The sequence below is a fragment of the Lissotriton helveticus genome, chromosome 9 (genome assembly GCF_964261635.1).
Source record: "Lissotriton helveticus chromosome 9, aLisHel1.1, whole genome shotgun sequence".
Classification (NCBI taxonomy): domain Eukaryota; kingdom Metazoa; phylum Chordata; class Amphibia; order Caudata; family Salamandridae; genus Lissotriton; species Lissotriton helveticus.
In genome coordinates, this window is record NC_136070.1 from 59,721,647 (window position 1) to 59,734,734 (window position 13,088).

Consider the following 13,088-nt stretch of genomic DNA (forward strand, 5'->3'; position numbering starts at 1 on the left):
CCCCTAAAACGCCCCTAAATTCAATATTTAGGTGGCTCCCTGAGAACCTGACTTCATATTCGACGGACACAACAAGACGACGAAGAAGACCGCTGTGGTTCAAGACCTGATGCACAAGAATTTTGCATAAACCTCGCTGCTGCTAAGGACCCAACAGTTACAACCTTCTGACTCTCCTGAAACCTGTGAGGAGTCCATTATACCCCGGGGCCCTCCAGCCTTCTGCAGATTGCCAAGAACCTCCCTTTGGGCTAGAGGCTCTTGTACTCGGGTCCGCCTGTAAAGAAACCACTGTGGTCGAGGAACGGCACACTCTGTGTAGACACGAATCACCACTGAAAAAAACCCTTGCAGCTTCCCAGGTCTGTTGGTTCACCAGTCTAGTGGAATCGACCCCTGTACGCCTCTATCAACTCGAGGGATCCTCTCAGTATAGCAACCAACACTGGAACCAACCCTGCTCCAGAGAGCCCAACCCTCTTGCCAGTGGCTTTGATGTTATAAAGCGTGAAAGTTGGCACGACCGCCTCCTCCGGGGTAGTCTGCCGTGCATCACATCTGTCACCTGACCACTGCCGGTGATCTCCAAAATCTGCACCCACAACCTCAGGTACCTCTGATACAGTTGCAGACCAACTGCCTCTGGTACCTGAGTCCTGGGCCCCCAAAGTCCATCACCCTGGCCAAGATCACCTCTGACCTTCCAAGGCACCGTGGTCATCTGAAACTCCTTGGCAGAGTCCTCCTTTCAGCAACCGTGGTGGTAACTGAGATGGCGAACCTCCCCATCTAAGACTACACACTCCAGCAACCGCTGAGTTGGCGGTGTTCCGAAACTATTGACTTCCAGTAAACTGCTGCCGGCAACTGCGACGGTAACCGGGTTGGCAGCCGACAGAACTCCATTACAACTATACTATACAGAACTCCATTACAACTATACCCTCCATTGCGCTCGCAGTATCTAGGCCCTCGACCACCGAGGGACTAGATACAGAAAGTAATGCATACTTTGAACTGCCTTTGCATTTCTTTGGAGTAATCCAAGCATACAAAGTATGTATTCAAGTACTGAAACTGTGCTAAGTATAATTCCGATTTAAAGTCTTGCTTCCCAAAACATATATAAAGATTTTTTTTTTTTTTTTTATACTAAATTGGTCATGGATTTATTCTTGAGTGTGTGTCTCATTTATTGCGTCTGTGAGTACAACAAATGCTTAACTCTGCCTTCTGATAAGCCTATCTGCTCGCCCACACTACCACAAAAAGAGAGTTAGTATTATCTACTTGCTGCCAGCATCTTCCTCTGGGGATCTTGTGCACTCTCGACATAGTGTACTGCATTCCAGTGCCCTGTACAGAGAGGTTGTATCTTACAGAGGAATATTTATTTGATTGGCCATTGGAGGGTACATTTTAGGTATTTAGGGTCTACAGAGAGCATATTTAGTCCCATTGGTTCCAATACATTGCATATACTTAGTGTCAGCCTTGGGCCAGCCCCTTGCTCAGGATTTGATTGCTTTGTTGTCTTTCTTATTTCCCTGCCCCTGATTCAATGACTTTCCTCACTATTAATGTGCTTATCCCACCCACGATCATTTTGATCTCCTATTGCTTTGATTGGATAAGTTTCAAATACACACATGGCCACATCTGCCATATTAAGGTGTGGTAAAACGTCCTATGTCACAGTTGCAATGGGAGGAGGAGAGATGGTGAGGCGTTTCATCTCCACCACAAACCATTCTTTGTGAAAAGTATAGAGTAAATCAGTAAATCAGCCTTTGCAATAATAGCCCCTCAATAACACCGCACAAACTTTAAAAAGAAAAAACACACATATACTACCTGACATCTCATTGCAGTGACCCCACAAGGATGCATGTCTATTTTCAATAATCTCACAGGCTGAACCTGGAACAACTCGGAAGGAGAGCACATGTAATAGAAATAAAATATGTTTTCAATGGCGTATGTAATTAATTAAGCAACTTGGGTATCAGGGAGCAACATTTTTAGAACACTCAAAAATAAACCAAAAAAAGGAATTGCATCTTGCAATGAGCCACTCCCCTCTATCAACAGATAACAGAAGTAGATTTGCAATATATGTTATTTCTTCTCCATGTGCATAGTAGATTATGTTCCCTCTCATATCAACTGTATTGTAAAGTTTGTTGGTTAAGGAGTGGAAACGAGAAAGGTAATGAGTGAAAATCTCTGTTCCTGCTGGTAAAATAACAGATACCCATAACCTTTAGAGACAGGAAGACCAACTTTGTAGTATGTCAGGCAGTGGGTGATAGGGCTTTAGCAAGGTACTATGAACCTTATGGAATGCAGGGGGCAACATAACATTGATGGGACCTGTATTTGCATGACACAAAAACAACAGAACTATGACAAAAGCCCTCTTTCTCTTAGGTAAAACTGCCAGTATAGATCCAAGTATTTGTACTATGATCCGCAGCCTGTCGGGGGTGGAGGGGTTACTCACAGTCTGCCATCACCGAGTCCTTGGAAGGTGTCTGTTTATTGCTTCAAAACCCCGTGCAGTATGAATGTATCCTGACATACAACTAATCTTTACTCTCAGATTTGGATATGTATGCAGCTGCCATACACTTAACTCACTCACAGAGTTAAGCAGTCCAAATGGGAGTAGTATTCCCCGATTCTTATATGTAGTGGTAGCTTCCACCTCTAAGAGTAATATGTTCTCTCATGTTCATCTTGGTGAGACTGCTGACCCGGCATTCTCAAGAAGGGATCTAGTAAGCACAATCATTATATGGATTTTATAAGGACCTCACACTGGCCAGCGAGATGTGGACTGATCTCATGCAGGTCGGAGAAGCAAATTGGAATGTCTGTTTGGGCAGCTACAGCGCTCAATGATGAGTGATACAAGATTTAGCCCCATGAGGGATCTTATATGGGGGCTACATGCAAGTGGCAAAGGTGGAACACCTCTCTTTCGGGGTGGCAGGGATACTGTGAGAGTAATAAAGCCTAACTTTCAATGAGCAAGTGGTCTGTGATAAGTCTGTGTCTGATATGTGGGAGCGCTGCTACAAACAGAATCTTGAACACACACGGTCTCCTCACAGGAGTTCACCATGGCCACTCAAATTGATAGTAATATCTAACCCGTAGCCAGACAGTGATTGACTTGCACCTAACCTCCCTGCTCGGAAAAGGGGATTCCTGTCATCAGCCCACCCAACAATACTTTCGATGTATCTTTATATATTGCTTTTGTCTCTGGAATTAAAACACCTTGAAACATTAGCTAATTCTCAGTTTTTAAGTTATCTGGAGAGCAACTGTCTAATTGATGATTCACAGTCAGGATTCAGAGGGTGGTACAGCAACAATAATGCCTTTCTAGCCAGTACTGAGCAATCAGGGCCACATTGGGAGGTCCACTGGACTCATTCTTCTTGTCCTCTCTGTGTTCTGTGACGTGGTCTCCCATCTTATTCTGCTTCAACACACCAATGTTTGGAATGCCATAACCAAACTTTAAGGTGGCTGTCTTTGTTCCTCTCCAGCAGACCACAATCCTTCTTACTTTCAACTTTCCAATCTGCTTCGTATCCATTAACCCCTTCTATGCTGATGACGGCCCCTGGCCGTCATGCATCAAGGTGGGCGTGTGCTGATGACGGCTGGGGGCTGTCATGAACCCGCCCACTGTTTAAAAGTGCCACACAGGCGCAGAATCGCGCCTGCGCCCAAGGGGTTAAAATGTGGCTGTCCACAGGGCTCGCCCAGCAGCCTCACAGTGTTTAACATGCACATGGCTGCTGTGGCTCAATTAGTATGATTGTTAGGCATTTGTATCTAACCATGTACATGTGATGCTCTGTGTCAAAGACAATCTTACCACAATTTAATCTAAATGTAAACACTGTCTCTTACCCAATGCAGTGGTGCCACGGAAAATCGTGCCCCCCACCCCCTTTCCCCTGCAGCTTGTGAAGAGGAGATCCTGAGTCTCCCATAACTCACAGATATCTATTGGCCTTGAGTCGAATGAGGGTCCCCTAAATGGTTGGGAGCCCTTTAAATGTCCCCCCCCCCCCTGAGCTAAAGGGGCTGCAGGGTCCTGCATTATATCCCTGGCTTACTTGCGCCAAAGCTGCCTTAAACAGAACAAGACTATCGGCACATGCATCAACGATAATTGCATTCGCAAACGGTGCGAATCACAATTTTCGTCCGTTTGCGAATGCAATTATCAAAATTGGAATGCATCATGTATTTCGCAATTTTAGGAATCGCAATCATGTTGCGATTTCTAAAATTGCGATTGCATTTAAGAAATCGCAATTTCAGATTTTTGAAATGCAATGCATGATTATTTTTAAATTGCGAATTAGCAATTTGGAAGTGGTAAATTAGCATGAGGTTGAACCTCATGCTAATTTACCGAAAACCTTCAAACATGCACAAAAATGCATTTTTGAAAGTTGCATTTTACACACACACATGTCCTTGGGACATGTGTGTGTGTAAATTGCACTTAAGTTTAATTTCAGGGGTGCAGGGAGGGGTTCTTTGGACCCCCCCTGCAGCCTTGAAATTGCATTTTCAATTAGCGATTCGCAAATTGAAAATCTCAATTTGTAAATGCCTTCCCATTGATTCCTATGGGCCTCTTGGCCCATAGGAATCAATGGGAAGGGTTTTCCTTAATTGGGATTCGCAAATTGTGAATCGCAATTAAGGAAAAATAAGAAATCGCTTAAAAAAATGCGAATTATTCATGCATTGCCGTTTGCGAATTCTTAATTGCGATTCCTTAATTTTCGCAATTAAGGATTCGCACACGGCAACATTGATGCATGTGGCCGTAAGCTACTTATTTTCAGCAAATTGAGCCTGGCGAATGATGCTGTCTGGTAGCCCTCTGAACTTGGTCCAGGGCCCGCTCCAGCCACTTTGGTATTAAGAATCTAGGATCTAAAATTGATCAAGATCTTACTTTTAATCCCCAGATAGTCTTGGTTACAGGCTCCAGTTTTAGACTGCTAAAATCTCTGTACAGAATCCTAAGTCTCCTTCCACTTTCTGTCAGAAAGACTCTTGTCCATTCTCAAATTGCAGCACAACTGGATTACCTGAATTCTCTTTATAGGGCCTTACAAAATGTGCGACATACCTACAGGTCACAGAGAACACGGCCACCACATGACGCACTCTAGAGTCCCATCACCTCAAATCCCAGTTTCGGAGTAGAATTTGTAGAGCACCTTCTGAATTCGTCTTCTGTAAGCAATTAGAAACCTGTGTCTTCGCTCCTTACTAAGCTTTCACTTTCCTGTGGTTTACGCCCTGGTTTAGTGCAACTGCTTCTTTATCTGCAAAACCTTTCAGTTATTCTTTCTCATAGGTCCAAAACCAGTGGGATGTGTCCTCTTGTCCTATACCACTGTCCACAAGTCTCAGCTCCTTTAGTCCTGAAAGAAGAAGCAGTGTTCCTGTCCCATACAATTGTGCAAAAGCCTTGGCGTCTTAATTCCTGATGGAAGGTGCAGTGCTCCTGTCCCATACCCCAGTCACAAAGCTCAACCCCTTAATTCTTGAAAGAACGTAAAGTGGTTCAGCCACATACCACTGTCCATAAACCTCAGGGTCTTAATTCCTGAAAGAAAGTACCATGGTCCTGCCTCATACTACGTTCCACAAACCATAGCACCCGAATTCCTGAAAGGTGCATTTCTCCTATCCCATTCCACTGTCCACAAACCTCAGCACCTTAATTCCTGAAAGAAGGTGCAGTCCTCCTGTCCCATACCACTGTCCACAAACTTCAATGTCTTAATTCCTGAAAGAAGGTGCAGTGCTCCTGTCCCATACCACTGTCCACAAACCTCAACACCTTAATTCCTGAAAGAAGGTCTTAAACACAGCCTGGCGCAGGATGGAACCTGTTGGAGGACACCGCACAGTATTTCTTCATCAGCATAAACACATTCAGTTTTATTTTAGTAAAGATGGGAACTCAGATAAGACATCGACTTCAGAAGACACAATGTAGGTGTAGGTAGACTTTGGCACTTCTGCTGTGCTGGTCATCTAAAGAAGTGATCTGTTACACAGTTCCTACAGATTTAGTAGGACTGTGTATTCAGATCAACACAACTTCATAATATAGAGACTGAGTCGTTCTATATAATCAGTAAATGTTGGGTTGTTAGGTTAGCTCACAGTACCACATCTAAACCCCTAACCTTGCAGAGTTATAGATATTGTTGGTAACATTGAACACGACCGCTCAGATTCCTAAGAAATTCATTAAAACAGACCTAACCCTTTTGTTTGTCACTTCTGCATGCACAAGGTGTCACAAAGACAAGCTACGAGAATACATTTTCAAATGTTTTTTGAAAAGCTATCATCTTTGTAAATAAAACATTAACTGCAATTATTGGAAAGATGTGATACATCATTGTTCTAAGCATTATTAGAATGGTGAAAACACAAATATTTCATAATATTACTAAGGTTACTCCTATGTATCGAAATATCTCTAGCATATCAGGAGTGCCCTACTGCCAGTCCTGTTGGAATGAGCTAACCTCATACCTGGTACAGTGTGTCAAGAAGCCAGCCTTAGTTCATTAATTAATGAACCCCGTTTTCTGTGTGCAAGCCTGCACAGCTATCTTCCTTCTCAGGAAGGAATGCCACACCAATTTATAAAAAAAAATAGCAAGTATTTTAATACATGTTTTAGGCTCCAAAATCAATATGATCAGGCAAGTGTGTTTCGGAAATACAGCAGAAAACAGTTGCAGAAGAAAATGCTTAAATACTGTCAAGTATTTACAGTGGTGATCAATGCAGAATACACGACAGTAACCTGCGTTACCATCAGACAGTTTAGTATTGCAATCATTGGGGGAAATCGGGTGACGGGCAGGACCGTCAATCAAAGACTATCACAGGCTTTTGCAAGTTTTGTGCGAACTGGAGCTTGGGGTCAGATTTTGTTTCTACTCTTTCAGAGCAGAGGTCTTTGGGGCCCCAGGACCCAAATGGAACAGGCAGTTCTTGATTACCTTGCCCAGGGACTCTAGATGCAGGGACACTTGTAAATGTCTGTCACGGGGGTGCCAAAGATCGGCTCAGTTGGTCCGTCAACGAATGGAGGTCGTACTAAGACGGTTTCTGCCACACAGTCAATGCCACCAAATAGGAGATGCAAATCACAGGAGCAGGGTCGTTTCTGATGTTGTTCACAGGTGCTGTGGAGGGCCCTCTTTTGGGAGCAAAGACTGACTGGGTCAGTAGCTGGTCTGGCTACCAACAAAGATTGGCTGCGGCAAATGAAGTTACAAGGGACCACACATGCTGGAGGTTGTTGGGAGTGAGGTAGGGGCGCAGAATATTGGTGAGAGCCTGCTACCACCTTTGGTGTGCTCTTGCCACTTTGCTGTGGTTCACCACCTTGATGGACCTAGCAGCAAGCACGTTGTTGCTTTGGACTTGGCCTGCGTTGTGCAGGGGACTGGTTCCACCAATCCAAGAACGTTCTTGGGTCCTTGTCATAGGCAGGTCGGCCTCCCAGTTTTCTGGAGTGTAGCTGCAGGACAAGACGACTTTGGTGCTAGAGTCGGAGACAACAGGCAAGCCGGCAAGCCGGCAGGGTTGGTGCCAGGTCAGCTACACGTCCTCTACTTGCTCTCTGCGGCTCTTTGTGTCCTTCTTCAGTCGGCAGGATCTGCTTCTCTGGTGCCAGGGACTTCCCTAAATACTGAATTTAGGGGCATTAGGGGAGTGTAAGGTAGTAGCCAAATGGATACTGACCCTTGGAGTCACTACACCCCCTATATGACCTCTTCCTGTGGGAAGTGGGCATAAACCTGTCCCAGAATTAGGTAAGCCATCACCAAGATGGCTACCTCTGAAAATTTGTGTCCACCTCGCAGTTAGCCCACCTCAGGGGTCGTACTGGTCTGGGGTGGCACGCCTAACTGACTAGCTAATTTTCCCACCCGTTCAGGTGCTAAGGGGGCTCTGGACTGGAGGTGGCTTCCTCTCCTGTGAGAGTAGCCAGATTCACACTTCAAAGGCGGCGGCTTCTTTTGAAGCTTGTCAGCCCAAGGAGGCTAATCGGCAGGTCATCCTGTGGATGGAGGTTTTGCACCGTCTTCCCGGACAGGCTTTTGTTCCTGACCTTCTTAATGCAAAAGGCTCTCCCCCTAGGAGGTCAGAAACTTGTCTCAGGTGATAGGCTGGCAGAATCCAGTCAGGAAGTACACCAGAGGCTGGTAGATTTTCAGGGGGCACTTCTAAGGGGCCCTCTGAGATTATGTTTTGATAAATACAATAATGGCATCAGTGTGGGTTTATCAAGACGTGATGTTTGGTGCCAAACATCCCTATTTTCAGTGAAGCTATCATGTAACTGGGGAACTCTTCTTCACCAGAGTCCAGTACATGATTTGCTTGGTTCACATGGACGGATGTACGTCGTTACAACGCATGCTTTAACAACGCATGCCTTTATGACGCAACTTTTACAACGCAAGTTGTTACAATGACTTGCGTTGGGGGGCGCTGGATAGTGAATAGTTTAATTTACTATTCCAACTCCAGTCCCCGTGGATAGTAGGGAAGGTGTTGGATAGTAAATTAAAACTATTCCCTATCCTAGAGCGCCCCCCAGCACAAGTCGTTGTAATGACTTGCGTTGTAATGGTTGAGTCGTAAAGGTACTGCGTTGTTAAAGTTGCGTTGTAAACGCTGTTCCCCACATGGACAGACAGTGTAAGGAGACAGGGAACATGGACAGACTTGTGATGGCACAAGATGCTCGGGTCACATGCATAGACTTGTGATAGCATGAAGTGCTGGGTCACCTGGACAGTATAAGGAGAAAGGTAACATGGATAGACTTGCGATACCATGAGGTGTTTGGGTCACATGGACAGAGAGTGTAAGGAGACAGGGCACATGGACAGACTTGTGATATGATACCATGAGGTGCTTGGGTCACATGTACAGTGTAGGAAGCATACCACATACTAACAGGCTTTGTGAGTATCTGGAGGCACCGGGCAGACACTGAGGTGTGACACCTATGTCTCACTTTGTCCCTCACCTAGCGGCGTTTCAGAAACAGAATACTATTGGGTATCAATATATTCAATATAGACCATCCTCACTCTAGTTTTGAGACTGATAGCTGTTTATCACATTGTAATCTGTCTGGCTCTGATATACCAGTACAAGTGCCGCCCTCATTTCACTAAACCGACTGGCCACCTTGTTTTGTCTTTCAGTGTGAAACGGAGCAATTGCTACATGGTTTGGGGTGGAGATCTCTCTGCCACCACACAGCGATCTAGCCGGGCAAGCAGTGTGGACTTTGAAATTGGGTGCTTCGTGGACCTGGCCACTGGTGTGCTGTCATTTACAGCCAATGGGAAAGAGCTGGAGACCTGCTACCAGGTACTGTATCGCTTCAAGCATTGGCCAAGGACAGAGACTGTTCTCAATACTTCCTTTAGTGTGAGTTGCACATTGTACATAGAAACATTATCTAGTATAAACATTTACTATGCAAAGTGGAATTTATAACTTTCTTTGTGAACTGACCCATTTAAGTCCCTGCAGTCATAAAGAAATCTAGAAAAGAATACTGGGATTCAGAAGATCACAGTTCCAGCAACAGCAAAAACATACAGGTGTGAGAAGGATGGTGAGCTGAGAGCATGTCCTAGTGCACTCGCATCCTCTCCTCATTTACAGAGACTATGAAAACATGTATGTGGCTGGTCTTTGAGCCTACTTCCTTACCTTCTGCACCATACAAGCAAGAGACGGTTGGAAAAAGGTCTTGTGAACTGGCACCTCCTGGTGTAACCTGCAATTTTCATTTCTCTATCTTAGATTTTAATATGCATGAATATTAAGATATATCAGTGCACATACAGAATCAGAGGACCCAGCATATGTGCACAATATTTACATGGTTATAAATTTAATGAGACACTATGGGTAGAGAATTCATGTTACAGATAAGTAATTTTTACTTTACTTTTTTTATAATGGGGGTCTCCTTAATTAATTTAATAAATATTGGAATATCTCCATACACGTGTGGGGATAATCTGATGTTTATGAATTTAATGATGAACTGGCGTAAGAATTATTCTTCATCAGGGGCGTGGCCTGGTGTAGTTTGTTGCATTCATAACTAGGCATTGAAAACAATCAACTACATAACTTCTTGCATGAGGTAAGAAGACACACCTCAGCTAATGTTGCTAGCTGGTTTTATTTTACTAGTTAGGTCTGGCCTAGTCACAACTTTTTGATTTTACTAACATTGCATATATGACATACATACTTCTAGATGCTTTCATACAGGCCACTCATCATTGGTCTGTTGTTTCAGTCACATTTTGTTTCTGTCAGCTACAGCACACAGCATGGGGCAGCCCACTTCAGTCATTGGCTAACTTTACTATGAGTGATGGCATTCTCACTTTTCACAAGTGGTATACATCTTCATAGAATGTAGCTCCCTTTAGTGCAAGAAACTATGATAATGTATTTTTTGTGACGAAAAACCTATGTTCAAGGCATATGAGCTGCAGATTCTACACTTTGCATTAGTTCGCCACCTGGTGTTGGGCTCTGATGATTGCATGTTGTTGTCGTCTTGGAAGAAGTCTTTGTAGTCACGAGATAGGTGACTCCTCCCTTGGACGATAGTGCGCAAGGGCATCGGCTCCATCCCTAGATTGTTTTTTTCCGCCACTGGGTTCGGAAGCAACTTTTCCTCTCCGGTTCGAAAATCTACTTTTCAAAGACTTTGACGCGCAAAACTTTCTAAAAACAAACTTAAACATCAATATACATAGACTCGACTTCATCAGTTCGATTCCGGTCGTCGACGCAGGTCGTTGGGCCTACCCACGTGGTGAGGCCTACAACTCATGGAAAGGAAACTATTAAAAAAATGCCCCGTGTGTGGAGCAAAATTCACACCATCACGAGGTGTGTAACCTGTGTTTATCACCTGAACACGACGAGTCGAGATGCACAGCTTGTGCGTCCTTTCGATCCAAGAAGGCCATTCGAGATCGGAGGGCCCGTCGACGCGACATGCAGAGATCAGCTCCGGAACTGGTGGATAACTTCGACGAAGGTCCATGTGTCCCCGAGGAAGATTCCGATGATCTCCAAATCGTATCTGAGGCAGACGACTCAGATGACTCCATACCATCAGGTCAACGTGTGAGTACGACTGCCCCTACCCCAGGCCCAACCCCTAAACCAAAGGCTAAGGCCAAAACTCCGCCTTCAGGGCCCAGTCGAGACTGAGACATTGCTTCGAAAGCCCCGCCATCGAGCCCGGCTCTGAAGAAAATATTAAAGCCTTCGGGTAGCTCCATACCGAGCAAACTGCACGTGCCGATACTACCAGCTCCCTCGGCACCGAAACCAAAAGAAGTCCCGGTTCCGAAAAACATTTAGAAACCATCAACTCCTAAAGACAAGATGGCACCGAAACCAATGAAGCCTGTTTCTGACGCTTCCAAGCCGACCAAAACAGCTTCCACCCCAAAATCTTCGGTGCCGAAACCTGCAAAGTCTGCTTCCGATGCCTCCAAGCCCTCGAACCAGGCCTCGACTCCGAAAACAATACCTTCGGTGCCGAAAACTACGCCAAAGGACTATACAACAACTTCTAAGGCTAAAGACAAGCAGAAACCAGGCCCGGAGCCGAAAAAATCGGCGCCAAAAGCAATTTCTCGAGAAGAAGAGCTTTTTCGACCTGATCCTTGCAAAAAAGGATATACATAGATCCAGAAAAAAGACATGTTTCCACTATGCCAGATAGAAAGAGGAAGATAAATACAGCACCGTCAACTCCAGTGCCTGTCAAGAAGAAGGATTCTGCCACATCACCTATGCACCCTTCTTCTCCTGTACTCCCTCTTTCACCTTCTATTACTTTTAACATTTCACCTCAAAGTTCACCTGCTCATTCACCACAAAATTCTCCACCTCAATCTTCACCTCCACAGACACCTCCTCAGAATGAAGATGAGTATACCAGGGGATGGGGGAGACCCAGATGAGCCCTTTCCATACCCTACTGATGTACCAGACTGGGACTATCCAAACCCACAAGATGTACCAGATATCCCTGACCCACATACGTATCCATCCAAACCATCTCCTCCTGAAGATAATATTCGGTTTGGACATCTACTTAATAGGGCTGCCATCTATCATAATGTAACAATGCACTCAGATGAGGCAGAAGAAGATTTTTTGTTTGATACTTTTGAACACTCACAAAAATCCGTTCAAATTTTACCCATGATTAAAGGGGTCATTAACCCATTTACCGCGGCCGTTATTTTGGCGCAGTGCGGGCGTTCTTAAGAGTGGGCGGGGCCGCGTCAGCCGTTGGCCGTTCGCAGCAGCAGCCACGTAGTGCTTGCGACGGCCAACGGCCTACGGGAGCACGGAAGGGGTTAAGCATGCCCCAGAAGTGTTTAAAGATCCTGTACGAGCTGGGATCATAAACCCAAGAATAGAAAAAAAGTACAGGTCCGCTCCTGGGGATCCTGCTTACATTAAAGGTCAGCTACCCTTAGATTCCCTAGTCATTTCAAACGCTAGAAAAAGAGCAAATTCACAGACATCAGGTGAGGCACCACCTCCTGATAAGGAATCAAAAATAATAGATGCTTCAGGCAAAAGGATAGCTGCACAAGCTAGCAATACATGGCGTATAGCTAACACACAAGCCCTCCTCGCAAGAAACGACAGGGCTCATTATGACCAGTTAGAAACCCTTTTACAACATCTACCTGACCAATATAAGGCACAGGCAAATGACCTTATACAAGAGGGTAAGCTTATTTCAAATGCCTCAATCAAGTGCGCTCTCGATGTAGCAGACACTGCATCTAGAGCAATAAACATTAGCGTCCTCCTTAGAAGACATGCGTGGCTACACATTTCAGGGTTTAGGAAAGAGGTGCAAACAACCATCTTAAATCAGCCATTCAACCAACAACAATTGTTTGGTCCAGAGGTAGACA

General features: G+C 44.9%; 1 protein-coding gene across 1 annotated transcript in view; it reads left to right on the top strand.

Annotated features, from left to right (window-relative positions):
* The window catches only part of RYR3 (ryanodine receptor 3), a 1,933,484-nt gene that overhangs the window by 839,857 nt on the left and 1,080,539 nt on the right, over positions 1-13,088 (top strand). Inside the window, exon 32 of the mRNA XM_078661960.1 lies at positions 9,303-9,471. Coding sequence (XP_078518086.1) covers positions 9,303-9,471 — 169 coding nt within the window. The remainder of the gene's footprint in view (positions 1-9,302; positions 9,472-13,088) is intronic.